General features: G+C 36.5%; 1 protein-coding gene across 2 annotated transcripts in view; it reads right to left on the bottom strand.

The window, feature by feature from the left end:
- Positions 1-2626: 2626 nt before the first annotated feature.
- deptor (DEP domain containing MTOR-interacting protein) overlaps positions 2627-17161 on the bottom strand; it is a 29157-nt gene continuing 14622 nt past the window's right edge. For both annotated transcript variants that reach the window (XM_041987683.1, XM_041987684.1), the window contains exons 6-10: positions 14431-14613; positions 12879-13016; positions 10792-10862; positions 10153-10257; positions 2627-6034 (exon numbers count right to left, since the gene is read on the bottom strand). In XM_041987683.1, coding sequence (XP_041843617.1) covers positions 5906-6034; positions 10153-10257; positions 10792-10862; positions 12879-13016; positions 14431-14613 — 626 coding nt within the window. In that variant the 3' untranslated portion in view covers positions 2627-5905. The remainder of the gene's footprint in view (positions 6035-10152; positions 10258-10791; positions 10863-12878; positions 13017-14430; positions 14614-17161) is intronic.

Below are 17161 nucleotides of genomic sequence, written 5' to 3'. Positions count from 1 at the left end.
ACAATACGATCTCTAGTTATGAATAAATCAGCAACAAAATAGAATAACAATGAAATCCAATATTAAACAATCGTATGGGATGCAGAGCTGAATCTTAGGCAGCGATTAAAAAGTTATAACAGAAGCGGATGTTAATGGGGAGGTAAGGCTTCACCGTGGCAACCATTTTTTACTGGAGGAAGCTTGCTTTAACACATCTGAGTCCAACTCTCTTGGTTAGAAAAAATATGCAGCTCTAGGTCAGTATTTGGAACCTTGAATATGTTGAGCTTCATTTACCCTCTGGTCTAACAAGACCAATGATTGGCAAACTTTTTCCATCATGGAGCACATTTTAAAAAATCTTTGACAAGGTGCAGAAGTAAAAAAATGAAATTATGAAATGCTGAAAAGTTTTAATGAGATTTTGCCCAATAAAACAAAAAATTTTCTAGAGATCTATCTGCCTTCTCAGGTTAAGGGGAAAAATGCACTTAGTTTAAGATACAAGGTAATCTTTGGTTAAATTCAGTCACTCACATTTACCACAAATACCTTCATAATCGTGTCTTAGTGGAAATCAGATGTGAGTGTCGTGAAAGTAAGAGATCAGAAATGTCAGTGCAGAGAAATGTAGCAGTGGAGTCAGGCAGTTCAGAGGATTTTCTGTCTGTTCAATAAGAAAAGTTATTAATGCACAAGCACGAAAAGTATAATGAGATAAGAAAAGAGAAGACCTGAATGTGAACAAGCAGACATTAAACAGCATTAGTGATAACATCAATCATGCTGTCACACCAAAATTTTTGGTAAAAATGGAAATATGTTGTAAAAAAGTTACAATATATTTTTGTCTCTTGAAATTCTCAAACATTTTGAAAATGGCAGCGTTAATGAACAGTCCTATGATACTCAGCAGCAGCATCATACAAATGTATGGTGCAGAACAAGATTACCCCCTTCTGGTAACTGAGCAGTAGTGCATCAGGACAGGGAGAGAAGATGCTGCCAGAAAGATGAAGAGAGCAAGGACATGTCTTGCTTTCCTCTGTTTATCATTAACATGCCTCAACACTCGTTCTCAACCTTTTTGACTTCTGATCTCATTAATGGATTTCTCATGCAACACTTACTGTAAACTATAGCTGTGATCAGGTCCTCTAGGATTTCCAGTCATGCCATTTGGAAAGAATTAAGAATATTAATTAATTTTAAAAAAGCAAAAATGAGTTAAAGTCCTGTGATACAGAGAGAATGTTTCTGTTCTTAATGTTCTCTTCTTTTCTTTTTATTCACAGCATGTCTGTGAAGCAGATATAGATATATTAGTGGAAGTTGTGCTTTTGGTAAAACATAGATGTTAAAATCTGGCAATATTTATATTAAGGAATTAAAAGAAAAAAAAAAGGTCAAGCGTTAAGAGAAAATTCTCACTTGCCTATATAGTTGAATAATTGAAGTCACTTCAGAAGTAATTTCCTCATCTTGTAATTAGTAAAATGATGTTAACAGGAATTGTGATGCTCAAGTAGAGGTCTGGACTGCCAAAAAAAATCCTCTGTAGAATTGCAAAAAGCTAAAAAGCAAGCATATTTCACAGTAAAAGACCATCAGGAAGATTTAGCCGACTGTGGAGCACTGGTCCAATGTTCTTCTTTCCTCACCCTGTAAAGTAAGAATTAAATGTTTGCGCACATAGTTAAAAATAAAATATTTTAGCCCTACTGAATACAGATTAATGTTATCATGCTTTGAGGTTGTGTTGCAGCCAGTTTCATTTAGATGAATTCATTTTCTATACCCACTTCCTGGCTATCAGGCGGAGCTGGTGACAGAATCACAAATGAACCTAATCTCCATGTTTTGGGGATGGTGGGAGGAAGGAGGAATATCTGAAGGGAAAAAAACAGACACAGGAAGATGCTAATTCTTTACATAAAGGCCTTACCCAAACATTTGAATCAGCAACTTCTCAGTCTGAAGCCACAGAGCTATCCATTATACACTCTGCATTTACAACAGGCTTTCTGAGTTAACTGATGAAAAGAGGTTATGTATATTTTGTCAGAGATCATCAAACATCTGAGGAAAGACGTGTAAATACAAAACCATCCAAATTTCTCAGAACCAGCGACTGTTAGAAGAAGACGGAAACCTCCCAAAACATGAAACAAAGGATTCTCAGCTCAGCTTAACAGTTAGTAAAAACAATCATTTCCTTTTTCTTAAAATAAGGTTTCATCTTTCATTTTATCAAAAAAAAAAATAATAACAGATTTTATTTACTAAGCTGTCATGATAACATAAATTCTGATGGGTTGCATATCCCAGCTGCTACTCAGTGACAGACCATCACAGGGACAGCTTTAACTGCTTTATGAATTCAAATTTATACTTTCTCCAAACACATGAGATGAGAGATAAATGTAGATTTGCCAAGACAGTAAAGTTGGCGGTGACTTCAAGTAGAAAAGAGTTACCACTATTTCTTTATTTTTTTTGTTTGTTTACACGCATTTGTTTTGTTTATGCTTTCTTAAAACAATTACCATGCAGAGCACATTAATCATGACATGGGAAACAAATCCGAATTTGCTTCATGGGAAATTGTCACAAAGTTCAAGAGTCACGAAGATGATGCCACAAATTCAGGGTTGAATCAGGTTGTTTATTAAACACTTAACTTTTTTAATACATCAGAGCAATGAAAGAGACTTGTGTTGTGAGCTTATATTACCTTAAAACCTAACATTCGATCTTTGATGGCTGAGAGAAAAACACACAGCTGTACCTGATAAAACTTGGCCTCATGGTGAAAACACAAATTTAAGAGTCCCTTTATTCATATGAATCCTTAATGTTAAAAAATGATACTGTCAACAGCACAATTAGATGATGGTCAGATACATTCTGCTCAGATTGCTGCTTTTTAAAGGTGGCAGCAGGAAAACACTGATTGTCAGCAGAAGTGAAGGAACAAACACTTTCAATGCTAAAGCTGAGGAATGAGACGACCACCAGCTGTGATTAGCAGCAAAATAAAACCTTAAGGCAAAGACTTTGAGTTAAACAGTCAGTGAACCCAGCTTCATCCAACCCAGTACAACAAACCAGTTTAGCATATTTCCATTTCTGGGAAATACAAAAAAAAAAAAAACTTTACAACCTTTATCCTTCTGTACAAAACAATTGCTTCCACCAGACAACATTGTCCATCGTCTGCATTATGTGAAAAGCCTTCAACCAGATCATTTTCTACACAATTAAAGAAAACTGTTTTTAAAACTGCAAATGAAGTTCCTGATTGAAGACAACAGAAAAAAAACAGATGTTAACTGTTATTAAGTGATAATATTTACAGAAGAGATGTGTGGTATGGCTGCATGGGAGATACAACTATAAACATTTACTAAAAAATTGAAAAATATCTGCATGTTTTTCCTCTACAGTGACCCTTCACTGAAGCATCCACGAATGACATTGTCTGTAAACAACATAAGTGGACTCATGAGATCAGCAGCATGAAGCACCGTGTTCAGCAGAGTCAAACAGAGGATGTCATTAATGACAATATGATGTATAAACAAAAGCCTGACTGCTTTACCTCTACAATGATTTGTCAGATAATCCGTTCTATGAGAGCTGAGGAAGTGCTTTGGATTAGAAGCTAAAGCTACAAATCAACATATTTACAGCTTCCATGCATCTCACTGCCTATGACATCAAGAAAGCGACACACACATCTGGAGGCAGTTCACTGTGACAGGATAATTAAACAGCTTTGTTTACACTCAAGACTTCCTCAAACACACTGTATGTTCACATTGAGGAGAACAAGTTCACTTTACTTTATTTGCTCAGTTTCTTAGTAATAATTTTAATCGAGGTCTAAACTAAATATTCGTCTATTGATGCAGAATAGTTTACCCTAAAACAAACAGGTAGACTAATTTTACTAAAGACTACAGATTTACTGCATAAGCAGAGACAATCACTAATCTATGGTCTTCCTTTTACTAAATATCTTTTAAATGAAATCTTTTTGTGTTAGCATGTTTAACCACACAATAGAACAGTCTATAAACATACAGTTAAATGCTTTTGTGGAGGCTGAACCCTTTATTTATGCATCAAAACTGCTTGAATCCAAGTGCTTCTTATTGAGAGTACACATCATCCCAGTGTAAATATCTTTAAAACAAACAAACAAAAAAGTACTCTAGTAAGACCAGAGGCTGACCAAAAAACATCTTATCTTTCTGATCTTTAAAATCTTTATCCCTGTTGAGTTTAACATTTTCTGCAGCTGTCTGCTGTCTGTAATCCCTGTAGGTGTGTAATTACTGCACACATAACGCTCTAAAACAGTAACACAGATTATCATAGAAGAGGTTAGTGAGGCAAGGAGGAACTTATTTTTCCTCAGGAGATGCACATTAAGGGCAGCTGTCAGATATTATGTACCTACTGTATATCTACCGCTTTGAGGTTTTTGGTTTTTTTTTCACTCCAAAAGGGGAGGATTTAATCTGTCAAGTTAGTTTGTTAATTAAAATGATATGATAACCTCTTTCAAAGAGGTTTATGAGTGGAACATTTTGTCCAACTTCTTTGTAATATTACCCTAAAAGTTTCAAACCAATGTTAAAGAAACTTATTAGAGTTGGAGCATGAACAAAAGAAGAATGCATTAAATTCTGGAGCAGATCAACTTTTGTTCAGACTCAGAAAGAAACCATCATTGTTGTTTAAGGGAACACTTTCTGAACACCTTTGTTATTCAAGTACTCACATTTCTGTTCTCACATTTCTGTTCTTGTAGGGTTTTTTTTAATAAAAAAATGAAAACACTATACTTAATTTATTCTTTGCTACTTCTAAATTAGAGATTATAAATATAGCAGTTTTGCACAGCATGATACTGGTAATAGTTCAGGACTTATTTGTCAATGTAAGTATGAAACACATCTAATGCAAACAGCACTCATTTCTAATTTATGAAAACTCTGACAAATGATGGCATTTTGTGTCATTGCTGAAGTTTCTTGTCTGCATATCAGGCATCCTTTGAAAAAAAAAAAAGACATTATTAGAGAATTAAGGGGTCGTTACTGTCTAAAATGATTTATAATGTTTTAGAAACCTGCTTAAACCTGCAGCAGTGTTAAAGTTAAACATTATCTGATAATCACTGTGTCTACAGTTGAGCATTTCCAACTTAAGACATAAAAACAAAACAAAATTTTGTTGATGTCTTGTATTTTAGAAGGGAAAAAACCAAAAACAAACCCAAAAGACAGCAACGTCATAAAAAGTGCATCTTCCTATCTTACCCAGCAGAGGGCAGTGTGCAACAGCCAGAAACTGCCATCAGCTGGAAACTTACATGTTTGTTTTTACAGTTTCAGCTTTGAATTTTGATTTATTCATCAGGTTGTTATGTCAGAACTTTGTTTCACCTCCTCTGACGTCCTTTTAACACTCTTAGGATCAGAATGCTTGTTTTAGATCATGTTATAAAACGAATGGGGAATGCAGTTTTTCTGCTCCACATATAAAGTCTGGTCTACTTAAGACTGACAGACTTTATGCATACACAGAAAAAGTTGGATCATAAATGTTGTCGTTCCTGCACTTTTACTCTTGAAGAAAAAAAATTCCACAACAGGCTGCAAATCTTCTCTGCAGGTGGAGTCATTTACTGAACCCGAACACCCTCATTCTGAAACACACCCTGTTTCTCAATCAAACCACCTTGTCCAAACAGGAGGTAGTGATGGTGAAGAGATAGTGTGAGTTGTGTTTTAACTCATCCATATTTCTCTGTCAATATGGTTTTGAGGTCAGGTGCTAGACTTTCCAGTCTCCTCGTTATCACTGCATTTCTGTCCTTTGTGTATAAGGTTTTCTCCTCCGGCAGCTCTTGTCAAACCTGTACCTCCTCCATCACTTCCATGACGATTGTCCTGGGTCCAGTCAAGATCAGGTTGCTGACGGTCCGGTAGTCATGACAGAGGACGTTGAGTCCATTCACAGCCACCACAAACTGGCACACCTGGAGATAGATGACAAGAGAGCCATTTAATGTTTGGACTAAAGAAGCAGCAAAGCCTAGAGGCTTAATCGGAACCGTTTTTATGCCCACAGAGAGTTAGTTTATTTGTTTGTTTGTTTGTTTGTTTTTTAAATCGAGAAATAAATATCTGACTCCATCAGGTAAGTGTAGACACAAATTTAGTGGCCATTTTAATAAAGCTTTCTGTAATAGAAAAATCACAAATCAAGCACAAAATAATCTGATAAATCAGCCTCAACCACAATCCTTGAAATCATTTATTAATCGCTTGCATTGCTTGTTTGATAATTAAATTAATTCATTTTTTGAACAGGTCTTAAAAACAGAAAAAATTGCAGATTTCAGATCAAAATAATATTGCTGAACAAATGTACTTCAACAAAGGAAGACTTGTGAGCAAAGCCATAGCTCTAAAGTCAGCAGAGGTGGTGTTAACTGACATGGTGACATTAAGTCTGAACACCAGTAAGAACATGACAGAGACACCCTGATCAGACCTGATCACACCTGAACTCTGCTGTTCTTATCAATACTCCAACGTTGCAGCTGCAGATGAAAATGCTTTAAATGCTGTTCCAAACATTAACATTGTTTAACAATCCATTTTAAAACCTGAGACACATTTAAACAGCCACATAAAACCTGAAGGCTTTTCAAAAACACACTGAATGGTCCACAAAAACTCTCATTTCTCAGCCCCAAAGGAGACAGAAAATGTGAAATTAAAACATTCAGAGAAGGTATATTTTTGTCTTTTGATTTAAATGACTGACTGTCCTTATGCATTACCATACTAAAATAACATAAAATAAATAAATAGTGCCCTTGTTGAAAATGAAGCTCCAAAGTTTAAGATAAAAAGGTAAAAAGTGCAAATAAAGTCTTTAAAAAAGTCTTTTAAAAAAGGGTCATATATGTATATGTAGGTTGCATCAAGTCTGAATGGGTTAACTTCCTGTTCCTGAAACTTTTTCTTCTTCTTTGTTTTCGGGGTGAGGGGAGTGGGAGGTAGTTATTAGCCTTGTCAGAAAAATGCTTGCAAGAACACTCCTCATTCTTTGGCTGCCAAAATTAGCAAGATATTTGAAAAGTTACAGATGAACCTTAACAGCTTATCATTCTAATATTTATGTAAACTATAAATCAAATTGCAGACAGAAACAGCTGCTGATGTTTACAGTTGTTTCATCGATCAGGTATGTAGATCACAAAAAAAATGGCAATGAGCATCCTTAACGCTTGCTTGTTGCATAAGATGCTGAAATACTGAAGTATTTCTGATCATTTTACAGCAATGACTGTTGAATGTTTTTCCGATACCTCTGAATGTTTCAGTGAAAGTAAGGGGGGAACAGCTAGATTAGGAGTGATAAAAGGAAGAACAAAACAGAATCCAGACACTCTTCATGCCCCTCTGAATGTACACTTTTTTCTCTTCTGCTCATGCCTTTATCTGTGGTATCTTTCCTATAAACATATTTAACTATCTCCTTACACCTCCCCCTGCTGCTTTTCTCTGGGTTCTCTGGGTTTGTTAGTCTTGGCTGGGGCCCAGCTGAACTTAATGACTCTGCACAGAGAGGGTTAATTATCATTTTTGCACAGAGAAGAGAAAGAAAGAAAGACATAAAGCTAAATGTACTAAAGCTGAAACAGGGATGAACCACTTCCTATAAAACTAATAAGACTTTACGTCCTGTCTGAATATATGCACAAAAAACAGGAAACAATACTCAGTTTTTGTTGCACATGCAATCATGAGGGGCCCTTCATCGCTGAGAGAGTAGACTGACACCGGAGATACTTAAAATCAGGAGATATCTGGCTTAGCTCAGCATGACACTTTTTATTAGTTAAAAAACAAGTAGTGGTTTCACTCAGTGGTACATGTCTGGGTCCTGGCCAGGAGCTGTGACTTGAAGAAGTGCACTTGTTGCCTGGCAACGTAGCAGCAACAACAAGACTCCAGGAGATTGTGAACAAGAAAGCTTTCTAACTATTTTTCTAATAGACTCGTATCATAGCTGTGTACAGAATAAAAAAGATAGTCTGTAGTTAATATTTCCTGATTCAGACATTAGAGTTTTCATTTCATGGTTAAAATTATTTAAACTGGGGTAAAGACACCAGAAGTGCCCGGCCCAGAAATCTTTGGATGGGACAGCATGTTTTGCCACAGAAATGTTTCAGAATCCCTCAGTCAAACAAAACATGATCTTTTTTCACTTTACCAACCTCTGCTTGCTGATGAAGCAGCATCATTCTGCTGCCGGAGTTAGAAAAGAAAATCTTCTAATATCCTAACCATTAGCTAGCAACCACTAGATCCAAACAATGCCTTGTTTGGGTCTAAACACATGAAACACAAACAGCACTGATGTCTTTATAGACTTGGAATTTAAACACTGACTGTCCGTGTTTTTGAGCAAACATTATTTGTGGGAGCTTAGCGTAATATTAAAATCGATCTGTTTTTATCTATATTTACTCTGCTATGAGATTTGGGGCTATTAGGAAAATATTTGGAGCTGCAGCTCCAAATGGAGACCCAACACCTTTTACACCATGTGTCCATGATGTAAAAACACAATAACAACACAAAATCCTCTGGACACACACATAATGGTACAGAAACATCCACCAGAAATGGACACCAGGCGAAACAAACAGACTCCCTGATCTATGTTCTGCATTAAAAGTGCATTACATGTGGCCTAGCACTGATGTAGTGGATAGTTACATAAAACTCAGATCCATTATGAAAAGGGCATTGCTTTTGCGGGTCAATGTGGTAGAAAACAACCAACACAAACTACACAAACATGTTTAAAAGCATACAGTATGTCACAAAAAATGGGAAAGTGGTAAATATAGATGATTTTTGTAACCTAAGTACAGCGAGTATACACCACTCCTTTGGCGTTTTGTCCAGACTGAAGTCCCAGCACTGTACAAGCCCAGTAATCTGCTCCTTGGATTGTGTTCCTAACTCAGTGAAACTACTCAGGTGAGGTCAAATAGGAGTAACCTTATAGGAAGCACACACTGCTGCATGCCAGGAATTTAATCAGCCCTGATAATACATTAATAAACATTACTCAGTACACAGAATAACGCAGTAAACTAAATTTCCATTTTGTTATCACGTGATAAAATGTTATAAACTCACAGAGAAGGTTGCAAAATGAGTTCACTGTGCATTCAACAGAACTAATCACACACACAAAGATATGAAGCACACATTTTATGAGCAATGACGCCTTTATGACTGATTTGAACTATATTATGGTACACGTTTCCATGACAATAACAGCAACCAAAGCAGAACTGATATTATTTCCACTGACTACTTCCTCTTTCAGTACTGATACTTAAACTCCTCTTTATCTAACTCCTTCCTCATCAGCAAAATTTTGCTTTTAATGTTTTTAATTCAAACAAGCCAGTAATCACTACAACTACTTAAAAACCACATAGTTTCATTTCTGAAGAAAACAATGAAAAAAAAAGAATAAGATTTTCTCAGTGACTAATTATTTATTCCAACAATTTTTTGCTTGTTCAGCTTCTACTGCTTTTCTTCATTCAGTCCCCTTCTGTCTCCATGTTGTGGCTACAATTGCTATACTCTGCATTCCCAGGATTCCTTCTCCTGCCCTTGTTGACATACCTCCATGCCAGCTGTAGAACCAGAATCACCATCAAAAACCCTGTTTTTGTGCTCAAGTTTTTTGTTTTTTTTCCCCCTCTGTCTTCATCCTGCAGGCCAAACTAGAACTAATTCTCTTTTCTATTTTTGTCCAACACTTCTCCTGCAAACTATTTAGTTAAAGGAAGTACCATCATTATGTCTGAGGGGAGAAAAAAAAAACTAAAATGACTCTTTGCAAGGCACAGTGAAGAAAACATAATGTAGATTCAAATATATGTCAGACTAATATTCTACCTAACCAGAGCTAGACATCTGTCTCTCCTTATCTTCCGTCCTCTAACCTTTAAGGTATTTTTTTCTTTAGCTCAGTACTTAATGCCAGGAATTAACAGATGAAAGAGATCCAGAATGGTTTCGGGACTTCATGCATGTCTCCTGTTCTTACTTTCATGCCAGCGGCAGCTGCAGGTCCACCAGGGTCCACAGCCTGGATGTGACAGGGTTTGCTGCCTCGTACCACAAAGCCCCAGCCAACAGCATCACCAATAATCTGAAAAACCACAGCAGCCAATAAAATGTCAGTTTTATATCCCACAGCATTTTAATCACAGACTTAACGATGAATTAGTAAAATACTTTTATGTCAAATTGTATTATCATTTTTCACTCATGCAGCTAAAGAAATGGGAACAGATATGTGGTTTTTGCCCAAAGGTTCTATTTAAAATTGGATCCATTTTTTTTGTTGTCAGTTCATCCTTTGAATTAGTTGCCTTTTTTATGCTTGAAAGATTTACAGGTCAGTGTTAAGTGGATTACAAAAGAAAATTCTTCTGAAAATTATCATACACAAGGACTACATTAAAAATGAGAGAAGATGCAGCCAATGTCCTAACACTCTGAATGTCCTTCAGAAAGTCCAGAGAAGTATTGCTCTACTTTAACTGATTATGAGAAAGTGTAGTTCCTTATTATCAAATTATAAAGAAATGAATGGTGGCTTGAGACTTCTGCATAGTACTGTGCAATGAGGATCATGCGTAACTGTGTATGTTTTGTGTGTGTGCATGTGTGTGTTTCTTACAGTGAATGTCTTCTTTATAAAAGACCCTCCTGGTGTCTGAAGCTCTTCAGGACTTACTTGCCGCTTTAAAACTGTTGAGAAACACCCAGAAGACACATAACTGAGACAAAACCTTTAACACAGAGTATAGGTGTGAGTGCATAAACAATGCCTTTACCCGTGAAATCAGGTATGAGCATACAGAACACACATATCTAATATTTCTACTTATTTTATTTTCACTTCTATATTACTTTAAAAGATATGTATGAATGTGTGGATGTTGGTCACATGCTTCTTGAAAAAGCATAACACCACCCCCCCCCCCCCCCCCCCCCCAGCATAACTTAGACGCTTTACTTCTTCATTCTTGTCAGTTAGTCTGTGTATAACTTCATGCTGATCTACTCAACATAAGTAAGACCAAACTTTTATCCTCTTGGTCGGAACAATTTCATAATCTCTCTGTGGAATTGTGATCTCATCAGATATATGAGACAACTTTGTTTTAAAACTCTCTCCCTCTGTCATTTCTGCCTTACATCAGAAGCAAACACCAGTAAAGTTCTTTTGATCTATCCAACTTAATAAGCAGATTATCATATCAGACTCTAAGCCTCTTATTTTTCTTTTTTGTGTCATCTGGTGTGAATTTAAATCTTTTGGCCCTTCTATCTTCTCTTCATGTGACACACATTATTACTAATGATAATAAAGAAGTAGATGGAAAAAACTCTAAATGTATGTTTTTGTGTGTGCGTCTGTCTGCCTTCCTCTTCCTGTTCATTGTGTGGGTCATGCCGAGGGGGGTCTGCTGGTACAAAGAGAGTCCTGTCGAAACCTCAGCTTGGATTTAAGATCAAATGAAACCTCGCAGAAGCAAACAGAGAAAACCAGGAAACATATACACTCACAAAAATGCTTTAACGTGTCACTCCTTCATTCAAATGTGCATTTGAAAGTTAAAGCAGTTTAAATCCAAATGATGAGTCTGTTTTTCAAACAGAACAGATCTGTATCCCTCTTTAAAAAAATAACACCTTCAACCTTTCCACCATTTTGTCTTGAGCATCTATTAATTGCATCCAAACAAATAACATCAAGTTATTTTATGGTTTGTGGTAAAATTTTAGTTATGACCTGCTATTGGTCTTCTGTATTTCTAATATATTTGTTTAACAAACATTGAAATGTACTAAATGCAAAGTTAAGAATTAATGTCCTTTAACTGTAAAACTGTAAAACTCCTGTTTTAAATGGGTACGTTGATATAACACTGATAAAGTACTAATTTAAAAAAAAAAACACAGCTTTAGAAGAGTATATGTTAAGCTAAACATATCATTGAAATGGGACATATCACTTATAAATAATTTTTTTTTTAAGTCTGAAATTTCTCCTAATTAAAAAAACAACTTTGACATTTTGTTTACACCCACCAAGTCTGAAAATATGTCATTCAGCAGGCCGTTTAGACTTGCAAGGGAATAGTATGTAACAACAATATATAGACCAGGGTTTAAGGAGCCAAAATGTGATAAAAGACCTGCAACTTGAGCTTTGAAGTTATTTTTGGCAACCTGCCAGCACCTATGTGACTTCAGCTTTCCTATATGTGTTGTTGTTTTTTAACACTCTGTACCTGTCTGAAGCATGACTTGGGGGTAATACTGTGCCTAAAAGAAGAATCACTGCCTCTGGCCAAACTGCAAACACAGAAAATGTAACACTCAACAGAGAATTAAACTTTGAGCTTAGTTTTCTGTTTGTGCTGGTATTCTCTGTCTAAGGCTAAGTACTGTTTGTTTTCTTAAATGCTGATAATGGGCTTCAAGATTTATTGTTATATATTTATACCCAAACTAAAGTTGGAAGCTGCAGGACAGATCTCGGTTGGAGGGGGGGGGGGGGGGGGGGGACTCTAGTTGCTCATAATATGAACTAAAGCCAAATGGAAGGAAAAGAGCTGTAAGTTTGTCATTTAAACTATAAAATCTGTAATGTTTCAACATTTTATTAATACCTCAGAAAAGTGTGTCTAGTTGTGAAAAAGGGCACATCTCCTTCAACTTTATCATTCCAGTTTTACATCCAAACTTATCCATTACCAGATTTCGGGTTGCAGAGGACGGGTGGACTGCTGCTGAGTGTTGGACTGCTGCTGTAATAACCACTGCTGCCACAACTGCTGCTCATGCTGCTCCGTCGAGCTCCAACAACCACCTTTATCTCTTTAGTGGGACTCACTGAAACAAGGATACACAAAATATTAGACTCAAAAAGAAAGTGATGTGGGGAAAACCTATAGATCACATGCTGGTCAAAATATAAAAAATGTCAAGGTGACTAAATAAACGAGTAAACAATGACGTAGTTCCCAAAAAGGCACAATTTAAAGGGTGGACACCCTGCACGGTTAGTCATCATTAACGGCTTTTAAATACTTTCCATCACATTTTACACATGTTTACAGATGATGATTGGGGGAATATTTGGGCCAAGGCGAAACTATCAACTTGCATCTTTTGATGATATTTGTTGTCTTCTATATCTTCTTTTTTCATGGGCTTTTATTGCAGTTTTCTTGGGAAGTTTTGGTCTAGCAAACCTCAGGTTGACCTCCACCGTTTCTGTTAACTGCCTTAATCTATCACGTTATGAAAAAAGAAACTTGCTTCCAGAAAACTCTTTGCCATCTACTTATGACCTCCTCCTACTTTGACATCACTTACTTTCATTTAGGAAGACATGCTTATGCTGAGAGGAGTCCATGATTGTCAGGATAAGCCCCGATGACTTAATTAAGGTCTGGAACTATGCTGAACATTATGAGGGCTTTTTTTTTCCCAATAAAAAATATGCAAAACAAAAACTATCATTTCACTTTCAACAATTGTAACTAAAGTTCTGTATACTACTAACTTTGTCACCACTGTTTGTTCATTTAAATTATTTTATGGCATTATTGTGAGGTAAGCATGTTATCTCCTGTATTTACGCAAGTACCTGCAAAAGATGTCACGCTGACAAAAAGCATCTCTAAATCAGGTTAATCAAAAACTAAAGTTGACTGAAGGTTTTCATATCTACTTCTTACAGATAACTGTAGGATACCTCAAACACATCCTTGTAAAATTATTTGACATTTTTGTACAATTTTTAGAGTTAATTTAAAATATTCATAAGTGAAAAATGGAAATAACCTTTGCCCCAGAACATTCTCATTACACAGTGTAACACTGGAACAAACAACATCAAAAGTTCGAGCAATAGTGAGGTATGTTTTGGAAATATGCTGATAAATTCGAGCACGTTTTATAGTGTTATCCTGGCTGGCAACACAAACAGGACTCTGTTATCTTTATACAGCAGATGCAACCAAGGACACTGGTTATTGTGTGTGAATGTCTGGTTTGGTATATGTGCCAACAGGAGATAAGACAAACGTGGTAAATGTGTCACTGTTCAGGAAGCAATAACAGGAGCAGTTTAGAGCCTTTATAATCAAACTGCTGTCTCAACGAACATTTACAACATATTGTCACATTTATGGCTTTTTTCAAAATCAGCAAATCTTATATATTTTTTTTCCTGTTTTTGGTAATAAAAAAAAATACATACATTATAATGCACCTATATAAAATGCATATTATACTCTACCTGAGAGGAAGCTGGTGTTGCCTCCATCCGAAGGTTGTTTTCGGAGACAGAAGGGGCTGTCGTGGCTCTCAGGGATGCTCCGGCTGCGCTCATGAAGAAGCTCGATGAGTCGTCGCCGTCGCCGGAAGTTCATACGGAACTGGTAGAGGAGAGGCCCGTCTACAAAGTGATGCTTATTGGTGACTAAAGACAGACAATCAAAGATAGAGAATTAAATGCAGGAAATAAAAAAGGGTGAAATGCAGGAACAGTAATAAACATCCATTGAAATATAATCTAGAAAAGAAAACATCAAAACTTTTCTTAAGGGTGCAGTTTTTGTGGATTCTTCTAAAGGTCTCTCTCTCTCTCTCTCTCTCTCTCTCTCTCTCTCTCTCTCTCTCTTTAGATAAAGAAGAGAACACAAGCACCCAACACAAAGAGGGTGAGTCCAGATCCTCCATACATTACATGTGTGAATGTGTGGCTGCAACCTTTAAAAAAAAGCAGAAATGTGAACTCACTGGGACCATACTCTCTATTCTCTTTTTAATGTATCTTCAGTAGCAGCTGCAAGTCTGAGCAAACATCACCTAAACAAGTAAATTATTTTGACTGATCATCCTTTGTGTAATACAATAATACAACATCTGCAAATCATCTATATGCCATAAGAGCTTATTTCCTGAGGGAGGATGAGGCTAGCAGGAAGAGCCGGTTCAGTATCACATTAATAAATTAAAGTGATAACACACAGCACTGCTGTGTGTATTACATCACCACATTCCACTGCTGTGGAGATGCTCAGCACTACTACAGCTCTGGAGAGCAGGGGGGATGGGGGGTGGGGGGTTGAGTAAGAGGAAGGCAGAACAGATGGACCTACTGTGTGATGAGAGCCATTGAGACTGAATAGGAAAAGCAGAAATAACTATCACATGATCTACCATCCCTACATTCATATTTTTCTTGCTCTCTTCCTTCTGTAGGAAACCATTCAGTCAGTCAGTTCTTTCAACAAAAGAATAAAGGTTTCAGGTTTGTTGTCAGCAAATGTTGACCCACTATATGAATAGTATATGCATGGACCAGGGAAAAGTCTTGATTTCTCCAATCTATATGCGATGTGATTTAGGAAATCACCTGAAAATTGATCCAATTATAATAACTGGTGATCAATTGGTGCATCCTTTGTCTTTATAACCCAAGACAGGACATGTGAAACACGTGAAATTTAAACCAATATAGTCAAACCATCAAAAATCTTTATCACTGAAGCCAGCTGACCTTTCTGCAGACAGCTGCAAATGTAATTTTCTGTCATGCAGCGGCCCAACAGAAACTCATTCAGGATCCATTGTTCCACAAAATGTCAAGCATGAAGAGTCACAGACAGGCTGCACAAGAGGAGAATAACAACAACTGTAGGACAGACTCTACAAGTAAGCGATCAACAACAGAGGCCCTGTAACACAGCTCAAACAGCTTTCAGACAATAGGTGCCAATTCTGTCGGCAGCAGATATTCACACCTGCTTCTAATGCATTTGATTGCTCTGGACACAAAGCAGAAACACAAACATTCTGCTAAAGTGAACAAAAATGTGCAAAATAAACCCCAAAGTATCTGACTCTACCTGATTACTGATGGCTTTGCTGTTTTCACTTGTCAGGTTAAACTCATTTTGCCTTTAAATTGGGGGTGTGCATTGAAGGTAAATTCATAAATGAAGAAATTTCTCCTTCTAAACAAGTAGCTGCTGGAAGTATTTTCTGTTTTATAGCAGTACTGAATGCATTTGTTATACTTCCTTATTATTTAACAGCCAAAAAGTGATCTAAGATGATGTACCAGATTTGAGTACCTCAGCCAGGTTTATATGTTTTATAATGTAGTAGTAATGGTCAAATACTAAAAATAATACGAAGACTATGCACACTGCAATGACTTTGCATGCTATTGCTATATATGTTGCTGTACTGTTATTTTAGTGACAATTTTTCCAATATTTTACTCAGGTAAAAGGTAGAAGTGTTTTATATAAATATGCTTAACTGACATAAAACCATAGTCATAAACAACAAGGAAGGTGTGTTTTCAGGCCAAGAATGCAACAATCTGATGACCTCTTGATGCTTCTGACATTTAGATCTCATTCTCCTTGTGTTTATCACTCTGCACTGATTCTGGAAAGCACCCTGAGGCAGGTCAGGTCAATACAACCAGAATGAGATATGAGGTGAACCCTAATCAGACTGTTCTGGTTAAGGTTCTGGTCTAACCAGTGCAGATTGGCTAGGATCCAAAAAGAGCAGTAATGAGGTTTAGGAACAAACTAACACAGTTTCTATATCAAAGTCTTCAGGTACCCACTGGCCATATTAACTTAATTTCTGTTCTAGTTAGTAGATACTTTTACAGAAAGATAAACTATAGTCCTGGTAAGATCCTTGTATACTCTTCTGTTATGCTCAATTGACGAAACGTGTCTCCTTTTTGTTAAACATTACTGCAGGTCCAGACTAAAGGGGTTTTTTTGTTTGTTTTGTTTTTAGAAAACCAGAATTAAATGCACATGTATCTGTTTCACATCTGAGAGTAAGCTATAATTATATCTCTTCAACAGTTATCAGTTTTCAAACACAAAAGAGCAAAGCTAATGTAGCTTACATTAAACATAGTCATGCAAATAAAAGGCAAGACCCATTTCAGTTCTAATGATTTAAGTATCACATAAGATAATAAAAAGGCA

The sequence above is a fragment of the Melanotaenia boesemani genome, chromosome 6 (assembly GCF_017639745.1).
Source record: "Melanotaenia boesemani isolate fMelBoe1 chromosome 6, fMelBoe1.pri, whole genome shotgun sequence".
Taxonomy (NCBI): domain Eukaryota; kingdom Metazoa; phylum Chordata; class Actinopteri; order Atheriniformes; family Melanotaeniidae; genus Melanotaenia; species Melanotaenia boesemani.
The sequence above is the reverse complement of the archived record's forward strand: the minus strand, read 5'-3'. Positions and strand labels throughout refer to the sequence as shown.